The sequence below is a fragment of the Diabrotica undecimpunctata genome, chromosome 4 (assembly GCF_040954645.1).
Source record: "Diabrotica undecimpunctata isolate CICGRU chromosome 4, icDiaUnde3, whole genome shotgun sequence".
Taxonomy (NCBI): domain Eukaryota; kingdom Metazoa; phylum Arthropoda; class Insecta; order Coleoptera; family Chrysomelidae; genus Diabrotica; species Diabrotica undecimpunctata.
The window spans coordinates 9,205,346-9,229,059 of record NC_092806.1 but is presented as its reverse complement, the minus strand read 5'-3'; the positions used below and the strand labels follow the sequence as shown (position 1 = coordinate 9,229,059).

The following is a 23,714-nucleotide window of genomic DNA, read 5'->3' as shown; positions in this document are numbered from 1 at the left end:
AAATATTGTATCACGCTGAAGACCGTATGAGAAATATAATTAAAGAAAGTGAACTCAAGTGCACAATAATAGATGTTTCAATGACCTTTCAAAGACCGTACTCAACTCTTTCACTCTCGTCGGCAGCAGACGCACTGGGTCACGGCCGTTATGGTGAATTATATCATCTTAAACTTCTTCAAATCCCCACGAACTCCCTCTCCGAGTGACAGTTATCAACTGTGGGTGATTCTCTAATGGTCGGTATAAATTAAAGATACAGGGGATGATGGAGCGCAATCACTCGCAGTACAAGGTTATCGCACACTCGCGATCCGGAAAAGATGTACCCAAAATTATTTGTAAGTAAATTCATTAGTCGATTGTTCATTGGTAACGTTCTTTGATTTTAGGCGGTGCTGATTCTGGCCTTGCACGTTGCCTTGAGCACTGGAACATTCGGAGGAGGAAAAGAACAGTATGTATCACTTTTTTTAATTAAATATTCTTTAATTTTTTAACTTTATAACATTGAAAAGTTTAAAAATTTAGTGCAGTACAAAAAGGTCTTAAACATACATTAATTTAAACTATTCTTGAAATAAATTACAATATATATATCATGTCTTGAAAATCTTTAAATAATACAACCATTAACTATTTATACTATTTTATTTAAATTGTGTTTAATATCGTATAACAATTTTGTTTATATTTAAATTTTTGTTGCACCGAATGAAAATCTTCTTCGTTTGTTTTCAAGTAGATGTTTAAGTCTTTTTTTTTTCTTATTGTAAAAGTCTCATTTTTAAATAATCTTTGTATTTGTTCTGCCAACTCTTAGTATTTAATACTAAAAAAAAAGTTTCTTTGTTTCTACTTATTTTGGAAAAATACGTTTATTGTTCCTTCTTCTTCTTGTATGTAGGCTTCAAAGCCTGTTTCTTCTTCAATATTAGCCTCCTAAATTGTTTAAATTATCGCACCATCTTTTTCTTGGTCTACCAATACTTCTTCGTCTATTTGGTGACTTAACTCGTGCTATTCGTACTATGTGTTTGTTCCACTCCTATTTCCGTTTTATCGCCCATCCATTTATGTCTTCTATATTGCATGCTCCTCTTATGTTTTCGCTTCTCTCCTATCTTCGCCTATCCAACACTGATATTCATCGGAGTATTTTCATCTCTGTTGTTTCTAGTAGTCGTCTCGTTTTGGATGTGTCAGGTCTTGTCTCCGCCCTGTATGTTCATATAGGTCTAATTGCTGCCTTATAGATTCTTGTTTTTGTGTCTTGTCTTAGGTATTTGTTCTTCCAGATTGTGTCATTAAGAGATCCTGCCACTTTACTTGCTTTTAAGCTTTGTTGTCTTACTTCTTCTTTAACATCTTTGTAACTAGTTATATCTATTCCCAGATATCTAAACCTTGCTTTCTGCTTTATTATTTTCCCATGAATTTCGATTTTACATCGTACTGGGTATTTAGATGTTGTCATACATTTTCTTTGTTCTGCTGATATTATCATATTGTATTTCTTGGCTGTTGTTTTGAAGATGTGTTAAACTTTAAAGTCTTCTGTCTCGGCGATTAATGCGGCGTCGTCTGCATAACATAATATTTGGATTTCTTTGTCGTTCATTCTATAACCATGACCTTTACGTACTGGTTGTATTATTTCGTCCATTATTATATTGAAGATAAGTGGGCCTAACGAGTCACCCTGTCTGACTTCGCTTTGTACTGGTATACACTGTGTTAGTTTTCCATTTATCTTTGTCTGTATTCGATTATGGAAGTAGATGTTTTCGATGGTTTGTATAATATTGATTGGTATGTTTCTTTTATACTGTAGGTGTAAGACGTCTTCGACTTGGATGCGACCGAAAGCCTTTGTCAGGTCTATAAAACATAGATATGCTGGTTTATTGTACTCGATGGCTTTTCTGTGATTTGTCTTAGTAGCAAATACGGCGTCTACGCAGGATCTTCCGGATCTGAATCCTTGTTGTTTATCTGATAAAGTTGTTAGTTTATTGATTTTGTTGGTTAGGACTTTTGTGGTAAGCTTAAGTGCGGTGTTCAGTAGATTTATACCTCTATAATTGTTGGGTTTGCACATTCTTTAACTCTTTTCTTGAACATTGGTATCATTATGCTGTTTCTCCATGCGCCATCTTGCATTGCAATATTAGTTTTTGTATAAGTTTTGTCATCTCAAGGGTTATACTTCTTCCTCCGTGTTTTAGACCCTCGTTGGTTATTCCATCTGGTCCCGGTGACTTTCTATTTTTGAGTTAATTTATGACTATCTCTACTTCCTGAAAACTGATTTCTATTTCGTGTCTTAATTTAGGTACGTTATGTGTTGATTATTATTTTCCTTTCCTTTAAACAGTTCCATTAATTATCTTTCCCATTCATTTGCTGTTATGTTATTGTATTATCGTTTATTGTTATTAGTGTCAATTTGCATTCTTTCGCTTTTTCCTATTGACTGCATGTATTTTGTTTTGCTTTAGTTCTAATACTTTATCCAAACTAATTTCATCTTTTGGCAGATATTTTCAATAATTTTTTATGATATACAAGGGAACTCCTTTATTACACAAAAAAATTATTACATATTTAGTTCAAGTAGAAGTCTATCAAATATAGAACCGTTGATTTATTTTGTTCTGACGATTTGTTGTTCATCTGTCAAACTTTCCTCCTTCCTATGGGGCTCCATTCAGTTATTCTCTTTATCCATCTGCTGTCTCTAGTTCTTCTTACATGTCCATACCACTTTAGTCTTTTTTGTTCTATTAATGTTAGTATGTCTGTTTCTATTGACGTTCTTTGCTTTATTTTGTTATTACTTCTCCTATCCATTCTTGTTACTCTGCAGCATCTTCGCAGGCATTCCATCTCTGTTGCTACTATCTTACTGCTGTTTTTCTTGTTTATGATCCAATTTTCAGTCCCATATGTCATAATACTTTGCACTAATGTTTTATAAATCTGCGTTTTTGTCTTTATATTTAGGTGTCTATCCCACCATACTGAGTTAAGTTGTCGGATTGCTGTTCTTGTTTGTCCTAATCTTTGTGTAATTTCTTCCTCTGTTGTTGCCTTTTTCGTGATTATAAACCCCAGGTATTTGAATTCATCCTTTCCTTTGATTGTTACGTTGTCATCAATCTGTAGATCTTCTATGTCTTCTTCACTTGTAGATAGGTACTCTGTTTTCGCGAGGTTAATATCTAGGCCAGCCTTGGTATATTCTTCTTGTAGTTTCTTCATCATGTAGCTGAGGTCATGAGCTGTTAATTAATACTGATAATTTAATAGATTAATACAGCCAGAATAGAAGAACTAATAGTTTTTCTATTCTGGCTGTTCCACAAGATTTCAGCAGTTCATTTGGCATTACATTTTCACCTGCATCTTTTTTATTCTTCAGCTTTTCAGGTGTTTTTTTTAACTACCTGCGTGTTAATATTATCTTCTATGTTTGTAGCAAATTCTGGTATTTCTGGTTCTAACAGTGTATTCTTTTTTATGTATTTATGTTCTATTAATATATTCACCTACCGTTCTTTGGCCTCTTATAAAGTGCGAATTCCCTTTGGTAGGCCATTTCTTTTGAGAAATGTTCCCAACGATCATTGTTGAGTCTTGAACATGTGCTTCATTTCTTTTTATTTTTTAATTGTCGTATGCTTGTTATGTCTTAGTTGATATATATTTTAGGTAAGCTTTTTTCTCCTTTACATTTCTCGTTTACTTCTGTGCAGAAACATGAAGTGTTTTGCCCAAGGGTCAATTTATTTTTATTTATCTTTTTCATTAAAGTTTAAGGGCAGAATAAAACAAGGACATTTTTTCACCAAGAACTTTCTTAGATGAGAAAGATATTCCATCTAAATTTTGCCCTTGTTTCTTTAACTCCATTCACTGTATTCTATTCAGCTATTTGGTTTCTTCACTTGCCTATATTCTTAGAATATTATATTCCTAGAATACATATTTCCACTATAACAAAATTACTTAAAACACAATGTTAATCTTATGCAACATTGTAAAAAGTAATAAAACAGTTTTATTGTTAACATATTTCTTAATGCTTTCTTTGAGATAAAGAGAGGCATTTGGCAATATAAAAACGCAATAAAACCGCCTGAGAATAGAATAGAAGTACTTTCCCAGTGCATTTACGCTTTTGCAAATAACGTAATATCCTGTGAATTTATTAAACGCATTATTTTTCATTGAGCATCTGTTTATAGCACTTTCTCGATCTCTCACTAGATGCCTAACCTCGTCTGTGTATTAGCATTAGCTAACCATTATTAAAAATGTAATTGATACACATTTTAATTGGCGGCTTAATAAATATAGCTTTTATGCGTACCTGAGTTTTAAATTTTGATTGTGTGCCAATCGCTACTTTCTTTTTTATATTGGTTTAAACCCAGAAGAGTGTGGTGATTTATGGCGTCAATTGACCATTAGTCTCTCTGTTTGGTTGCTACTATGCATTACTAATGATTTATTTGGTTTCGTTTATTCACACTATTAGAAACTACATACTTCTTGATTGTTTGCGAATCATTTTTCTTTTAATAATATGGTTTACAACTTTTAACTGTTTAACACCCAACTCCAATGATCTTAAACAATATTTGTGTTATTTTCTTACTCTCACCTTTGGAAAGATTCTATTTTTCTAAGATTATCTAACTTCGACATCATATTCTAACTGGACGACATCATAGTTATAAATATATATAAAATATTCCTCTACCTTCTTCTTTTTTAAGTGCCGTCTCCCAATCGAAGGTTGGATAATATCATCACTATCTTGTCTATCTTGATATAATTGCCTTCCTGTATCTTCTTACAATTCTCTCTTCTTTATCTGCTGGTGACTTACACGTATAAAGTCTTGTCTTTGGCAGTTTAAACAATATATTCGCTATAACAAAATTATTGTTTTGTTTAATTTGACAAACCCTTTCATTTCTATTGCCTAGACGTATCTTCCTATACATTCTTCTACTTTTTCTTTCTTAACTTTTGCGGTAAAATCTCCCATTATAATTAATCTTAATTGACTGGAGTTTCCCAAATAAGTTGTTCAGCATCACCTGAAACAAAACTTGGTAATTAATTAAAATAAAACGAAATACACATAATAATGTAATTTGTAATAAAAAGTACAAAAAAAAAAGAAAAGTATAAACATCTTCATCTTCTTTGCTCATATTATTGGTAGTTAGGTTGGGTAGTTATTATTGGGCGAGTTGAACAATTCATTTTAAAACTACTGGATATTTGCTACATTCGGTATATAACTTTGTAGATATTGTATGTCAACAATTTTCTTATAATTATTCGGAAACTTTCCACTAGGATATGCCAAAGCTTCAGGCAATATTAGTGCACTTCTTTGATTATTGTTAAGCCTAAACGTGTGGCTAATCCCCCAATACAAGGGTATGCTACAACCAAATTTGAGTTCTCGTAGTGGTGAAAATGCATGAATTTTTAGTTAAACCTTCTGATTCCTTGTATAATTTTTGCCACTAGATTCGTCGGATAACATGGTTTTTTGTAGTACTCTGGCCACCAACATTTGTAATGAACTACGTCTTTAGCATTTACCAACCCCACATTAAAGTGGTTATTTTTACATGAAGTTTTTATTACCTGTTTATATTCTTCCATCGTCTATATACGGTCTACTTTTCTAATTTTTTTTAATCGCCACAAATTTCATATCACAGGGTAGGAAGGAATGACCCCTAAAAGGAAAATAATGGTCAATGGTCTAAAATTTTTCAAGCGAAATCAAAGCGCAAAAAAACCTTAACACAGTGTGGTTTTTATTTTGCGCTCCACAACCGTCAAAGAAAATATATAATATAAGATATTTCGCCAACGGCATGTTCTCTATAAAATACTTCATGAAAACTGAGTTACCGTCATGATACAAGAAAATCTTTTTCTGTTTTATTATTGTAAATACAAAAACAGGTCACTGTAACCTGGCGAAGATAGAAAACCTCTTGCACCGGAATTTGTGGCAGTTAAATCTTCTACATAAAATCTATAAAAATAACTCCAATTTCCTCGTTGCACTTCACAATTTCTTGCACAAATTTTTTTTGAGTTGAAAATTTCTTAGCTCGACGTAGATGAATCATTCTCTCGGCTGCTGCAACTTTCTTTGCATTATCGTTCAAATGCGCACTATTTAGTTTCATTGCAAGCTTCTCACACATAGCATGAGTCTACCTGATAATTCAAAGTCTTCTTTGAAAACTTTTCTGTAGTATGAATACTTAACAGTAGCATACTCCGGAAATTTCTCTGTAAACATTTTGTACATAAGGGTTATATCTAGATTCTCATTTAAATATTGTTTTTCCTTGCTAGTATAGTTAGCTAACTTTGTGGTATATCACTTAATATGTTCACGAATAATATCATCAGAAATTGCATTGCCTGGGGTACTTTTTTCCCATTTGTCAATTGGTGATTTTCTTCCACTTAGAGGAACTACAAGCCGCCTCACTTAATCAATTGTTACTGTGACGTGTAGTCCTTTATAAGATTAGATAATATTCATTAAACCATTTCTTTATTTTCAGTGTACACATCAGAGTTCACGTGCCTAGTCAAGAAGTCCATCACAAGGAAGTGATTAAAATTCACGATCATGGTGGCGGCGGACATGGGGGAGGTGGACATGGCGGAGGTGATGACGACCATCACGGCGGTGGTGGATTTGGCGGCGGATTCGGCGGCGGATTCGGCGGTGGTTTCGGAGGAGGTGGCGGCTACGGTGGCGGCCACGGAGGAGGCGGAGGATACGGAGGAGGAGGTGGCGGAGGACATGGAGGAGGCCATGGCGGTGGACATGGCGGTGGAGTTTCACATACGATCATAATCAATGGTGGAGGAGGAGCCGATCATGGAGGAGGCCACCATGGAGGCGGTGGAGGTGGATACGGAGGAGGTGGAGGTGGAGGATATGGCGGAGGAGGAGGTTATGGAGGAGGTGGCGGACACGGAGGTGGTGATGGCCACGGAGGAGGCGGCGGCTACGGTGGTGGACATGGCGGAGGACATGGCGGTGGAGGTGGACATCAAGTTATAACACTGCATGGAGGAGATCCGCTGCCAAGTGGAGGTATGTATTACTTGCTCTTAGAAAATGCGCAATAAATAATGTATTATAAGTCATCCTTGACACAGATGACTAAGAAGGGATGGACGACAGATAGACAGTATTCTATTTTATTAGACTAAAAATGGTGCTACCGGTAAAGATGACCTTTGTCACTTATTAAACTGTCCAATCCTACTTTCTTTTATAATTTTCCTTGATAATATCGTTTATATTAATTTTGTTAGAGTATCTAATTACCTAAATTAAAGTAAGCCCCTAGATATAAGAAATCTAATTCCATCAACGAAATAATAGATTGGAAGATAGTGTAAGACCAAAGCGAACAGAAAACAGACTTTTAGGGACGGAGAAAAAGATCAAGATGGAAATTGATGATGAAACTGTAAAAAAACAACACCATAAAAAAGTACAGAGAAGACGTAGCATCGCAGCATTCTTACTTTTGTACCAAGAGAGAGGTTGTGACTCTTGAAGAAGGCCCCCATCCGATTTAAGGTGGATCTAGCTTTTCCGATGCGTGCTCTAATCTTCTGGTTGTTCTTCATTTATTATGGTGCCGAGGTAGTTGTAGTGCGTCACTCTTTCTACAGGGGATTGGTTGACGTAAAGTTGACCTTCTGTTATCCTTTTCTTGCTAATTATCATAAGCTTTGTCTTCTTAACGTTTATATTAAGTCCATATTGTTGACGCTAATACCTGATTTTGTCCATAAGAACTTCTAGGTCTTCTAAGTTGTCCGCAAATACTATGGTGTCATCTGCATATCTGATGTTGTTTAGCCGATAACCATTTAGTAGAATACCTTTTTCAATTTCGTGCAAAGCTTCAATAAATATTATTTCAGAGTACAGATTGAAAATTGGAGGAGACAAAATACAGCCTTGCCTCAGTCCACGCATGATTTTTACAGTCAGTGTATTCACCTTCAACTTTTAGTATTTGCATCATCTTGGCGTGTTGTACTCGATCAAACGCTTTCTTGTAATCAACCAGACATGTATACGTCGCAGTTGACGTCTCTGCATCTCTGGAATAAGACTTGTACTAAGAACAAAGCCTCTCTAGTACCAACAGCATTTGTGAACCCGAACTGGTTGGGGGAAATTTGACTTTCATACAGCTTGTAGATTCTCTTATGAATTATCTTTAGGAACAATTTTAGGAGATGACTCATGAGGCTTATAGTATGGTAATCTTCGCATTTTTTGGCTCCTGGTTTATTTGGAGGTGCAATAAACTCAGATTTCAGCCATTCTGTTGGTATTTCTCCAGAGTTGTATATGTTGTTGAATACCTTTGCGATTATTGCTATTGATTCAATGTTTATTAGTTTGAGTAGTTCTGCTTGTATTATATATTATCCGGGCCTATCGCTTTGCCATCCTTTAACTGTGTTATTGCGGAATATACTTCCTGCTGTAATATTCTTGGTCCATCATTTACCTCTTCTTCTAGCTCAAATGTGTTATCTCTTTGGTCTTTAAATAGTTTTCCTAGATATTGTTTGCACGATCTTATTTTACTCTGTTTATCCAAGATGATGTTTCCGTCAGAATCAGTTATATTTTCTTTCTGCCTTCGTCTTAGTACTTACTTACTTACTAGCCAACGCCCACCCTTGGCATGTTAGCCATTTGGTGGTGCGCTGACCAGTATAGATGTGCCGTTTCTCGTAGACGATCTTCATCCTCCTTGGGTGGGTCTGTTTTCAGGGCTGGGCACTCTGGAAAGTGAGCAGCATCCATCTGGGGCTGATCACATAGTGGACAGTTGTCATTTTCGCGGACGCCGATGCGATGTAGATGGGAGGCCAGGTAGTTATGCCCCGTAGTTGTTCTGAACACGGTACACTGATGGGTCTCGGCAAGTTGCGAGGGATTGGTGACTCTATTAGCTGGGCCCAAGATTTTCCAGCATCGGCTTGTATTTGCTGCTCTTTTATCTTCGCTTTGATTCGTCTTCTAATGGTGGACTTTGCTGATGTGTACGATTGGAAGCTAGGGAGCTGTGGAAGAGTAGTGCCTTCTTTTGCAAGTTCATCCGCCGCTTCATTTCCTTCAACACCGACATGACTAGGGATCCATTGTAGAGTAATCAGCCACCCTTTTTCCATCAAGTTCGATAGTTGGACGCAGCAAGATATTGTTTTGGCACAGTCGGTGTATCGATTTGTCGACAGGGCGTGGATTGCGGCTTGGCAGTCGATGAAGAAGGCAACATTTTGGGGGTGTTGGAAATTCTCAAGATTTTTTGCAGCTTCGTGTATAGCAGCAATTTCGTCGTCGTAGTTGGTGGGAGGAGCACCCACAGCTATAGAGACTTTGAAGAACGTTGAGACATATCCTGCTCCTATTCTTCCCGAGTCCAGTAGATGTGGAGCCACTCATGTGCTGGGTACTTGGTGTGTATCGTCTCTAGGGCGGCTTTCCTTATGCGTCGTTATGGTTTTCAAGCAGTAATTCTGTGTTTGGTAGACAGCGAGCCAGTGTGGTTTGCGCTGGGAAGGGGGCGGCTTCCGACAGGACAATGTGGTATTTTTCCATGATTTGGTTTGCTACTGTAAGCGGAGTGGTTTGTGTTTTAAGACGTGGGGCTGCTTGTCTATATTCGTCCCATTTTTGTGGAAGTATTCGTCTTTGCCTTCGTCTTAGTCCCCCTGTGACTTCTTTAACTTTCCTATGTACAATATGACTATCGTACTTTGACTGCAGAGTTTCAATTTCTTCGCATCTTTCCCTTGCTTCTTTTCTTTCGCTTCTCTGATTTTCTTTCTTATTAATATATTTATGGCTTTATATTTGTCAGGGTCATTTTTGGCTTCTCTTCTCTCGTCCATTAGTTTTAGGATCTCTACTGTCATCCATGATTTTTTCTTCATTAATCTATCTGTTTTTAAGTGTTTATCCTTTATATTTTGCACTATTTCTGTAATATGTTTGATAGTTTGTTCTTCGTTCGATTCGTCTCTAATTGCAGTCACTTGCTCGTTTCACGTGGCTTGGACTCTCATCCTCATATCAAGGTTTTTTTAGCATACGTAGGTCGTATGATTGTGCGATAGGAGTGATATGGGTTAACAGTAAGTTTATATAATTAACACTGGCAAACCATCTTACTGGCTAACCCAGTGAGATGGCCAATCCAGTGTTACATATTAAAATCGTTGTCGCTATTTTCCACAACTTCGGAACATATTTGAGTCTATATAATGCTTAAAAAGGTGGATTAATTTTATCATAGTTTCCATAGCTAATTGCTTTAAAGTCTTACTAATAATAAGATCGAAGCCAGATGCTTTTATGTTATTTTTTTTTAATTTTTGTTTCCAATTCTTTAGGAGTAATATAATTGAATATAAATATATTTTCTACATGATCTGTTCTATCAATCATTACTGAGCGATTTTAGAAGGATTTTACATAATTACCCTTTTGTGACATTTAGTTGCTTTCAATTAGTCATTTTCTCAGCAGTTAATTCACCGATATGCTCATCTATAAATTCTTGTTATACGCTTGATTTCTCTGTTTAACCTGTATGTGTCATTGTTCAAAATAATTTCATCTTCAGAGATTCTAGTTTTATATCAGTCCAGTCGAAGTTTTCTTTTTCGACTCTCTCCCTTATTTGTTTTATATAATTATTAATATTTTTAGTTTCTTTTACTAAGTAATTTTTCCTACAGCTTTATCCAATTCAGAATTTTTTTAATGAGCCAAAGAGATCAGCATTCCTTTTTAGTTCTAATCGAAAACTAGCCAAATCTTTATTTTGTTATCTTTATTTGTAAGGAAGAGGTTATATAGAAGTCAATTAAGCCACGTATCTTACTACCAGGTGTCAGCTGTCTACTGTCACGTCAGTACAGTAGACACGTTTCGCATTAAAGTCATCTTCTATAATAAATCTTTGACCTTAATTCATCAACAAGTTTGTATGGGTCTTTTAGTACATATCAAGAAGGACAATAAAAGTTCTCAGCGCTAACTATATATGTAATATTTTATGGCTACATTGACAACTTGACCTGAAACTTTGCTGTGTGATATCCCATTTATTAACAGTGTAGTAACATGTGTTTTTGAGATAGGACGTACAGTTTAATATTCAATAAAATAATTGTAGTAAACTCCATTCCTTATTAAATTCTTCTAGATTTCTTCTAGAAACAAATTCAGTCTCTTTGTTCTGTTTGAAAAACCACGTATTTCAAAGAAAACTAACTTTTATTAAAAAGAATTATTTTTAGAATAAAATATCATAAAACATTTTTTTGTTTCTGTTCTAGGCGGTGGTGGATACGGAGGAGGCGGAGGTTTTGGAGGAGGAGGTGGATTTGGCGGCGGACACGATGATCACCACGGAGGTGGAGACTTTGGAGGAGGCGGTGGATATGGAGGTGGTGGAGGATTTGGAGGAGGCGGAGGATACGGAGGTGGTGGAGGATTCGGAGGAGGCGGCGGCGGTGGTTACGGTGGAGGAGGTGGCCACGATCATCACGGAGGAGGAGGCGACTTTGGCTCCTCAGGATACGGCGGCGGCGGCGGATTTGGAGGAGGTGGCGGCTATGGAGGAGGTGGTGACCACCATGGAGGCGGTATTGATTTCGGCAGTAGCGGATATGGCGGCGGCGGTGGATTTGGCGGAGGGGGAGGTTATGGAGGCGGTGGAGGTGGTGGTCACGATCATCACGGCGGAGGAAGCGACTTAGGAGGTGGATTCGGCGGAGGAGGTGGTTACGGCGGCGGCGGTGGATACGGAGGAGGCGGTGGTCATGATCATCATGGCGGAGGAGGTGGAGGAGGCGGCGGAGGTGGTTACGGCGGCGGCGGCGGATACGGAGGAGGCGGTGGTCATGATCATCACGGCGGAGGAGGTGGAGGAGGAGGAGGTGGATTTGTTGGAATAATTCATGACCACCTCGGCGGAGGTGGCGGAGGAGGCCACGGTGGTGGCGGAGGATATGGAGGTGGAGGCGGATATGGAGGCGGAGGAGGCGGTGGCCACGGCGGCGGAGGAGGACATGGAGGCGGAGGAGGACATGGAGGCGGAGGTGGACATGGAGGCTATGATTAAGCATCGAAAACATATGTAATACCTCTTTCAAAAGTCTGTTTATATTAAGTAGAATATTTAAATGATGTGTTGTTGTTGAGAATGTCTGTTAATATTTTTATTTTGTAAATATTTTTTTATTTTTGTAATATAATTTGTTAAACAAAATATCTTATGTCTTTATTCTTAACCACAAGATATGCAACCTAACAACATTTTATAGATATAAGTTTCCTATATTCTTGAAAATTCTAAAATTCTAGAAAATTCTAGATAATTTTTTCTCCTAATTTTTATACATTGTTGTCTTAATTTTTAATTCTTAACAGACCAAATGGGACGAGAGCCAAAATACAAAAAATCCTTAAATATTTTAAAAATATACATATTGTTCATTTCCTTAACTCTTCTCTATTTGTGTTTCTACTTTCCAGTCATGAACTGTAATTTTTCTGAGATATTTTTGTACGCTATCAAACCATATATATCTTTTTTAGCAATTCCTTTATTTTATCAAATCATTTCAATGTACATCAAAGCAACCCTAAGAAGGCATGTCTTGCAAAAAAATAAAAATTTAAAAACAGGCGAAAAACGACTAGGCAGGTTTAAACCTACTTTTCCCATAGAAATAGAAAGACAGTTGGTTGAACATTTAAAAATGCTAGTTAAGGTTCTTTAAACTAACGAGACGGGACGTATTAGAGTTAGCTTATAATTTAGCAGTCAAAAATGGGTTTGAACATCATTTTGATAACCAGAAAAAGGACGCTGGAAAAGATTGGTTAAGAAAATTTCGCAGAAAAAATCCAGATATATCACTGCGTTAACTCGAAGCCATATCTGCAGCAAGAGCGCAGGCTTTTAATAAACCTCAGGTAGCTAAGTTTTTTCAAATGTTAGAGGACATATTGATAAAGAAAAATATTGATCCCATGAAGGTTTATTCAATGGTCTAAATACGTTTTGATTGACCGGTATGGACCAAACTTCTTTTGAATAAACTCTATGAGGACTAATCCTCTTTTGATTGATCATGTAGATAGGTATAGGTCAAAAAATGAACTTACAAAACAATAAATTTGTTTGACTTATGAGTATAAAATCAAAAGTTAAATGTATAAAATTCAAAACTCAAACGTGCATCCCAACATCTTCTTCTAGACAGTCACATTTTTGTTTATCATGGTCAGCTTCTTCTGTTCCAGGGACGTTGTTATAAACGATACAAAGATACCAACATAGTGTTTGATCGTCCTTCCATTCTTCCCCAAAGATCTGCTTTAAAAGCTTGTCAACATCTTTCTTTTTGGCTGGAGGTATGCTGTGACCGAGTGACAGCTCATGTATCTCTAATAAGGTGCATTTTTTGCAGACCAACCTTTCTATTGCTTCCATGCATCCATCTCACATTCAAACACAAAGGTGCCTCTGACCAAGAGTTTAGTTTGTCGATTAACAACTTCTCTTTTTATGAAAATTCTCTTGCAGTCTGAGATACCCTCCACATGCCTAAAGCAGCCTTTTTCTGTTGATGAAAGACTTTTGGTGTCAAACAGTTTCCAATATTCTCCCAGTAGTTTTATTCTTCCAACTGATTTATATACATCGATGTTCTTTGTGGATGATAGTTGGCTGTTTACGCAACAATTTTTCCACACGTCCAAACACTCGGTCGGCAGGAAGAAAGCTGTGTCCTCTCACCGGAAATGTAATTGTGATGTGATCACAAAAAAGTCTGATTGATGTAACATTTTCAGGTAGATCAAGGCTTTGAAGGTGTTGCAAAAGAGCTGAAGAGTCTTCAGTAGAACCCTTTCTAGCTTCATCTTCTGTCCACATATAAAATGTTGGGTTCTTTCCGTCAATTCCATCAACACAGAAACGGTATAATTTAATTTGCCTAGAGTAATATTTTTCTTGAATCTGTGATTTTGGTAACGGTTGAATCTGCTGTAAGTCGAAGCATATATCGAGTGAACCAGACCCTTCTTTTTTTCATAGCCTTATAAAATGCTGCTGCGCAAATCGTTTGAACTTGCTTGTTGGTCATACACTTAATCTTCTTAGCTGGATCCTTTGTAGTTTAAATGAAATGTTTCATTTTGTAGCAGTAACTACAAACATCAGACGCTGGGGAGCGAAATCCAATAATAAAGGTTTGAAAAATTCTTCGAAATATCCTTTTTGATACTTTGTTCGAGATTTCATCCTGTAAAGTATTATACATTTTCCATACTTTTGTGATGTTCATGTCCTGATCCAAATAGATGCGCTTTGATTTATTTCTAGAATAATGTGTTTCTTTACCTCTTAAAATTTTTATGAAATTTCTTACACGCGCCTTTTTGCCAGCTGTCTTCGCTAATTTGGGTCGCCCCTATTCTCATTTAGATGTTCTTCCTTACGAATACATTTTATAATCTCGTAGGTTTGACTATCATCACTGACATAAAAAACTTCTTACATACCTGGATAATTTTTGTGTTTTGCTTAATCAAAGTGTACTCAACAGAACAAGAGTTAGGCCGTGCCATGTTGCTTGTATTTCGTGGCTTTCTTCTATTGATGTTTTGAAGGACACATGACTTGAAATGAAGTTGTCCTGAGCAGTTTTATTGGACACAGATAGCAAGTTTTTTTCTCACATGAAAACAGTCACTGGGAGTAAAGCTTTTACACGAAAACCTTTAAGGGGCATGTGAGCACGGGTTGAAGGTATAGTAACCTTTAGGTTATGTTAGTCTTTTCTTCTTTACCAATTCTCTCTTTTGTGGATTTATAGTCCTCTTCCTAGAGCCATCATTTCCATCTTCCACACTTACAAAAGAGTCATCAATAATTCACTCATCTTAATTAATAATAAATTAAACACTACTAGCTCTGCGACACAATAACAATAAAGCTGAACAAAACATTGTGAAAACTCCTAACCTCAAACAACAGAGCATCATGGATAGGGCGAATGCTGTCCTGTGATTTGCTGGTTGTGACTAAACCTTTTCTGATTAACTACTTATGGTGGACAAAACTTGTTTTGTTCCGCTACCTATATTTCATATGTGAAAAACCATACAACGCAATTCGTTTTGATCAAACTTTTATTTACTAACATGTGGGGTTCAAAATAAGTTTTCAAATCACACCAAAATCTCAACATGTGATTTATTGTGACAAATCCTTTTCGCCACCTCATTTATGAAGCGGTATATTTTTTAATTTGATTATAAAAAGATATTCTCAAATACGATTAGTGTAGCCACCTAACGAGTGAAAGTAAATTTATGATTTCTAAGACACATTTCGATTCTAAGTTGGGTATTTGTTTATATAGATGGCACTATTTGGTAGATATATTAAATTTAATTCGTTTTAAGGTTAAATAAATTTCAGCTAAATAAAATTACAAGAATTAGATAGTAAAAGCACAGTTTAATGCTTTTTAAAGCAATACACTGTGGTAAAAGTAAAACTGTCTTGAATTTTCAAACATGTCTCGATTTTTTATAACTCGTTTTTGCTCCAGAATTTATTGCACTTGATCTGAATTATCCTAAAAAAAATAAGTAAAGAAAGAGTAAGATAATGATATAAAGATTAGAATCGTGTATTTATTTGATTATATATTGAAAACTGGGATACAATAATTGTGTTTATCCTGAAGGTTTGTTATAAATCTCAATAGAAGTGCTTATCTTAATTGATTAAAAAATTACAGTAAGTTTAGGTACAAGCAACAAAGTATTTATATATATATATATATATATATATATATATATATATATATATATATATATATATATATTTATATATATATATATATATATATATATATATTTATTTATATATATATATATATATATATATATATATATATATATATATATATTTATTTATATATATATATATATATATATATATATATATATATATATATATATATATATAATGAAATCGTAGGCTTCCACGGCCAGAGTCAGAATTATAGTTTATTCGTCTTTATTCGTCTTATTAGCAAGATGGGCATTTGGTCACAGTAACTCAACTACTTAACGCAGCCAGAGGTGAAAACCAACCTCTCGACGCGTTAGTGTTCTGAGCTGTTGGACGTGAATCCCTGTCCTGGCATTTGGTTTTCACCTCTGGCTGCGTTAAGTAGTTGAGTTACTGTGACCAAATGCCCATCTTGGTAGTTAGTATTCGCCTCTGGTTGCGTTGAGTAACTGAGTTACCGTTGCTAACTACCCATCTTCCTGTCCTTTGTTTTCTTTTTCTTTTTTTGTTCTCCTGAAGAAGCTACATACAATTGTAGCGAAACGTCGAGATGAACCCACTTTTGGGTCACTCACAAATGACACGGTCCAAACCCGGAAGACGAATAAACTATATATATATAGATATATTTGGAGATCACATGCAGCAGCTTAAACTTAGTCGTAAACTAGTTCGTAAGGCTTTACCAATTGTTATTGTTAATTGTTATTATGTTATTATGGTGGTTAGAGGCTGGTAAGTGGTCTTGGAGGCGACATGAAGCTGCCGATGCTTTTGTTGTAACAAAACTCCAAGAAATGCCCACTGTTTTCCAACGAATGAGTTGGAGGTTTTAGGAATAAAACTCAGCTCTGCCAGTAAATCCTACTCTCACGTCCACGTAGACATACCATGTCGCGTAACCACTGGGTGCATGGCATACAATAGGGGTGCGTTATTCAGTAGACGAGAGAGGGTAAAAGGCGAGTTTCTGGCGCCTAAAAACTGGAACATATCGGCTAGGGGAATGAACCCCAACAGAAAATTCGGTCCTCCAAGGATGGGGGTTAAGTCGTAAGGCCAGCGACCTTACACTTGTGAAGATTCTACAGTGCTAAAAAACCCAATGAGCCTCGGTTACCGGACGGAAATTACAGTAGACGAAAACAGCAACGAAAATGGACCATGAATTACGGAATCTGGAATATACAGGGAATCCGGAACAAGCAACAAGAAATTATACAGGAATTCGTGAATCGAAAATTAGATATAGCCATTCTCTCCCAGACCAAGAAAAAAGGAAATGGAAGCGAAAAATTAAAAGACTATGTACATTTCTTCTCAGGAGTGGGAAAAGATCAAAGAGCAAGAGCAGGGATATCAATATTTGTACACAAGAAATTCGAAAAATATATTAAATCTTGGGAAGCATACAACGAACGTTTTATTAAAGTGACGATCCTCCTAAGAGGAATACAAATAACAATTCTGGGGTTATATGCCGTAAATGATGACTACTCAGTACAAGAAAAGGAAGCTTTTGAAGAAGACTTTAGAAAAATCCTGAACGAAATTCCTAACAGCCATGAGATTATATGCAGAGGAGAACTTAATGCTAGAGTCGGAAAACAAGTACAAAGTAAAGTGGTAGACATGCATGGAGAAGAAACTGTTAACAACAACGGAGAAAAACTCATAAATATATGCCAACAATATGAGTTAAATATTTTGAATGGTTTTTTCGCCCACAAGAACATACATAAATACTCCTGGTATCAGCGCACAAGAGGTCTAAAATCGATAATAGATTATTTCATAACAAGACAACAAACTAAGTTAAGAGTACAGGATGTAAAGGTGAATAGAGGAGCAGAGTGCAGCTCGGAGCACTGCCTGATAATAGGAAAAATATATACACCATTCGTAGACAGGAACCACACAGACATCAACAAAAGACACAGCGAAAAAATGGAAAGAACTACGTATACCTTAGACAATCTAGATAACGAGAGCACACAGTTACTTTACTCCTGAAGACTAACACAAAAACTACAGGAATCACACAGATCAACGACGGATGAATACGAACATATAAAAAACTGATAAACCATATTGGTGGGATAAAGAAGTGGAAGAAAAGATAAAAAGAAAGAAGGAAGTATATCAAAAGTTATTACAACAAGGAGACGAACAAACAAAACAACAATATAAAAACTTGAATAAAGAAGTCAAACGAGAAGTGGTTAAAAAGACAAATAGTGCATGGGAACAAAAATACCTAGACAACCATATAGGAGGGACAAAGAGCTCTGAAGCCTGAAGAACTATAAAAACAATGAGAACAACAACAAAAACCAAGTCATAATAAATAGAATACCAGAGAACACATGAGTAGAGCATTTTGAGAACTTATTAACAGAGAGAAGAGAAAGGTATAAACATACAAAGGAACAAGTGAAAGTAAAAGGAAGAATAGAAATATCAACAGAACAAGTGAAAGAAGCAGTTAAGGGAATGAAATTAAGAAAATCTCCAGGCCCAGGCGGAATACATCAGGTATGGATCATCAAAACTGTGTAAAATGATACGAAAATTATTTGAGAGATGCTTAAACGGAGAAGAAGTTCCAGAAGAATGGAGACAATCGTATATCTCTCCAATACACAAGAAAGGCACAAAGACGGATCCTAAAAACTATAGAGGGATTGCAGTGATTGCCACTATAGGCCGACTATACTCAAGTACTACGAAACTGATAGAAAATGATATTAAAGACAAACAACCCGAAGAACAAGTGGGATTTAGAGCCGGACGCTCCACTATGGATAATATTTTCACATTAAAAATTGCAATGGAAAAACGAATGCAGAGAAATAGAGAAACCCATATAGCTTTAATAGATTTGGAAAAAGCAAATGACAGTGTACCGATCTCCCAACTATGAACAGAAATGGGTAACTTGAAAATAAACAAAATTCTTATTAACGCCACTCAAAAATACTACGAACAAAACTTTGCAAGAATTAAAATGGGACAGGAAATTACCTCTCCTTTTCAAACAACAAAGGGACTAAGACAAGACTGCTGTCTGTCACCCACCTTATTTAAAATCTATTTGGATAGATCCTTAGTGAAATAGGTAAAAAAATATAGAAACATGGGACTAACGGTGGAAGAAAACACGCTATATACACTTTTCTTTGCGGATGACCAGGTAGTAATTGCCGAAGACAGTTACGATCTTAGCTATATGCTAAGATAACTTCAAGAAGAACCTTAGGTGGCAAATCTAAACATGAATATGACAAAATGTGAATATCTCTCAGTGGGAACAGATGAAATATGTGACCTAGTCTTGGAAGACGACAAAATCAAAGGCGTGCAATCCTGCAAATATTTGTGGGTCATTTTCAACAAGAAGGGAAATAGCGCAGATGAAATCAAGGAAAGAATAAACAAGGGCAGCGATCCGTGCCTTAAACTCTCTTCTCTGGCAAAAAACAATTCGACGAGAAACCAAAAAACACATATACGGTAGTATAGTCCAAAGTATTACACTTTACGGTTCGGAAGTATGGGACGTCACCAAAGCTAATAGAAACAAACTTATGACGACAGAAATGGATTATCTGAGACGAAGCTGTGGTAGACCGAAACTGGAGAGAGTTAGAAACGAACAAATAAGAATCGAAATGAAAATGGAGCGAAATATCAATGATGACATAGAAAGAAAAGAATTTATCGAGTTCGGACATGTTAAAAGAATGCCAGAGTACAGATGGCCTAGGAAAGTACTGGAATGGATCCCTCCTGAAAGAAGAAAGAGAGGACGACCACGGAGAAGTTGGCGCAACGATATTGATGAAGCAATGGCGGCAAGATACTTAGAAGAGCCAACTGCATATGACAGAAAAAGAGGGAAATTGGGGCAAAGAAGCGGCGACAGCCGTAATCAATCCGTCATTATATATTATATATTGTTATTATTTTTTTTTACTTTTCTAAGCTTTGTCCATAAAATTGTGCAATTTTCAGTGACAATAAAGCATATTTCTATTCTATTCTATAACACATTTATCCGTTTAGGTCTTCAATTATTTAAATTCTAATTTTGTTATCCTGGTGAGTTTCAAACACAGATGTCATTCACATCAAGAACAAATTCTGGCCTATCTAGTATCGATCAGACCCTATCGATCAAGTCCATATTCAGTATAAATATCTCTTAAGATACAATAAGTTCCCAATTCATAATAAAGCGCGGTATATTTAATTTTTAGATAATTAAAGTCAGATTGATATTCCCGTATAATTTCACATAATCGAGATTTGACTGTATTATCAAATATATACATATAAATAACGTGTGAAAGCTATAGTTTCTATAAATATATTATAGTCATCTAACATGTCTAGTAAATTACTTATTAATGTAAAATTAATGTTATAACGAGTAATTACGTATGAATGGTGTAGAGAAACTATAAATGGATAATAAAAACAATTCGTTTTTTTTTTGGTAATAATGTATAAAATACAGTTCCCGAGAGGTGTAGAGCTCAATTGAATAAAAATAATCCAAGTTCTTTTAATTACCGGAATACAGAAATGAAAATACCGTTCTTTTATACCCCTTTATGGTAGATATATATGTAATCTATCTATATAAAAGGCTAGGGACGACAACTCACACTGTTTGTCCGGTAGGAAAACTCCTAGCGCCACCTAGGAAAACAATCTGAACTACCAACATCTTATATTTCAATCATATTTTGTTCTTGAAATAATACGTTTAATTAACAATACTAATAACATCTCTATAAGGCCATGCAGAAAGCTGTACTCCTCGCAACGTCCAGATGTGTACGAAAATTTTTGGAAGATACTCCAGCATACCAAGTCACCTAGGGCTCGATAACACGGAAAGAGTCCCGCCAGAGCTCAATCCTTTTGATACCCTAGGTATCTGGGATGAGTGAATGTTCCCCTTAGAGGGAGTGTGAGCCGTATGGCCAAATCTGATAATACTTATTAATAATTACATATTAATATAATTAATAATACGATGAATTTTTTCGCAAAATTACCAAAAATATTGGTTGTTGTAACTTTAAGGTGAGATTAAAAAAAAACATTTATTTGCCAAATAAAGTACCGAATAAGAAGTTATCTGGAAGATTATTTGTGTTTATTGTAGTTTGTTATGTTATAAGTTATTGCGAAATCAAAAATATAACCTAAATATTGTTGTTTATTGTATGTGAGGGACATGGATCCGGTTTTGAAAGATTTAATGATATCAAAGAGTATGAGGTTTAATGTTTATAAACTTAGTGCGAGAATATATTATTTGAGGCAGAATCGACCATTTTAATTTTTGTAATGATAAAGACTTCTTTAAGAGGTTTAAATTAAGTAAACCAACAGTGATAAAGATTTATTAGTAGATATTCTATCTCTTCTATCTATCTTCTATCTCTTTTTCTTCACTTCATTTAGACATTCAATGTTTTTATAGCATTAATTTTAATAATTAAAAAATGGATTAAAAAAATTTAGTAACTAAAGCAAAAAACATTTCCTGGGAAAGTAAATGCGAAGAACTCAACAAATATATAGGGTCAACAAGATCAAGGGAAGCATGAAAAACGGTAAAAAATCTGAGAACAAACAGAAAAGAAACGAGTAGAATAGATTTAATAGAAGAAAGATCTTGGATCGAACACTACATCGTCAGTGAAGAAGATGAAATAATAGTACGGGAAGTCGAGAATGCAATACAAACTCTAAAAAATCGGAAATCATGCAGACCACAAGGTATAACAAATGAATTATTAAAACATAGCCCCCCACAAGTATTACGGGAATTACCGGCGTATGTCTTCACCTTATTCTATAATGGACACGACTTACCACCGGAGTGGACAAAAGCACATATTAACAACATCTATAAAAAAGGAGATAGAAAGAATTGTTCAAACTACAGGGGGCTAAGTGTCATAAATTCACTCTTAAGACTGTATGGAAAAATAATAAAAAACAAAATTGAAAAAGAGATGACAGATGTTGAAGAACAGAATGGCTTTCGTGCAGGCAGATCCTGTATGGACAGTATATTCTCTCTAAAACAAGTTATCGAGAAAAGATTAGCCCACAACCTTTCAACTCATATAGTCTTTATAGATCTGACAAAGGCATACGATAATGTACCACTTTCAATGCTTTGGGTAGCAATGGAAAAAGAAGGAATAAGCAAAAAAAATATATACAAGCAGTACAACAGCTCTACAAAAATATGACGGCAAACATTAAAACTGGAAATAGATTAACTAGAGAAATTCCTATTAGTAAGGGCCTAAAGCAAGGCTGCTGCATAGCACCTACACTCTTCAAAATATATCTAAATGAGGCACTCTCAGTGTGGAGAAATTTTTTCTGTGTATATATGGCTATCATCCAGGATAACTATCTGTGAAATATGACAATGTTTGTCTGGAGGTGAAAAGACTGGCCCTTTCATGTAAGAAGTTTATTATTTTAAAAATTTAATTTTTAATTCTTTTGAAAGTTTATTGATTGTAAAATATTGCCCGCACATTTGGTGATCGGTAAAAAATATAATACAAAACTCGAGCTTTCCCAAAAAATGAATTACCAATTGCCAAAATAGAATAACATATGTTGTTTTTTGCACGTAGATCGATTTCACGATTCGCAAAGTTCAGCGATTTTCCACAAATGACTTTTTTGTTATAAAAGTTGTATAACAGACTAAAATATCATTTTGTTGTGGTCCTAGCCATAAATAGGAGGAAGTCAGTAAGTCAGTAGTCATCTGTGAAATATTCTACAAATATAAAATCATTTTTTTAACCAACAGAAAAATGAAGCATATAAGAGACTTCAGCAGCGCAGAACTAGATCAAACCTAAAAGACTATGAAAGAAAAAGAAAGAGCTATACGAGAACGCTCTAAACGAGATTGTTAACCGCCAAAATAAAAAAGGCTCGCGAAAATTCTACCAGAAGATAAACAGCTGCAGAAAAGAATTCAAACCCAGAATAACAGCATGTAAAGACAGAGATGGTTCCATAATTAGTGACAAAGAACAAATACTAAACAGGTGGGCAAATCATTTTGAAGAACTGCTTAGCGATAGTCGTGAAGAAGACCAAATAGAAATTACTTTGCCTGACATGGATGAAAACGCTCAAGAGCCGCCCCCCACCGAAGAAGAAATTAGAGAAGCCATTTCAAAACTAAAAAATAACAAAGCTCCTGGTTTGGACAATCTTCCTGCCGAACTATTTAAGAATGGAGATGACACCCTTTTTAAACACATGCATAAATTAGTAACCAAAATCTGGCAACGAAAGGAAACGCCCGCGGACTGGAAATTAGGTGTAATGCACCCTCTTCACCAACAGGGAGATATGAGGGTATGTAATAATTATAGGGGCATCACCCTACTTAACGTGGCATACAAAGTATTGTCAAACGTATTGTACAGAAGATTGATCCCCTATGCTGAACAAATAGTTGGGAACTACCAGTGCGGTTTCCGACCCAACAAATCAACAAAGGCTCAAATCTTCACAGTCAGGCAGATTCTTGAGAAAACGCTTGAGTTCGGAGTCGACACCCACCACATATTCGTGGATTTCAAAGCCGGATACGACTCAGTCAACAGACAAAAACTTCTACAGGCTATGGTGTAATTTCAAATGCCGCTTTATCTTGTTCAA

The 23,714-nt window shown here is 35.7% G+C and overlaps 1 protein-coding gene across 1 annotated transcript; it reads left to right on the top strand.

Annotated features, from left to right (window-relative positions):
• The first annotated feature begins 244 nt into the window (after window positions 1-244).
• LOC140438114 (uncharacterized) lies at window positions 245-12,379 on the top strand. Its single transcript, XM_072527828.1, has 4 exons — window positions 245-341; window positions 393-457; window positions 6,618-7,159; window positions 11,449-12,379. The coding sequence occupies exons 1-4, from the start codon at window positions 324-326 to the stop codon at window positions 12,234-12,236; spliced, it is 1,413 nt and encodes a 470-aa protein (XP_072383929.1). The 5' UTR covers window positions 245-323; the 3' UTR covers window positions 12,237-12,379.
• Window positions 12,380-23,714: the final 11,335 nt, after the last annotated feature.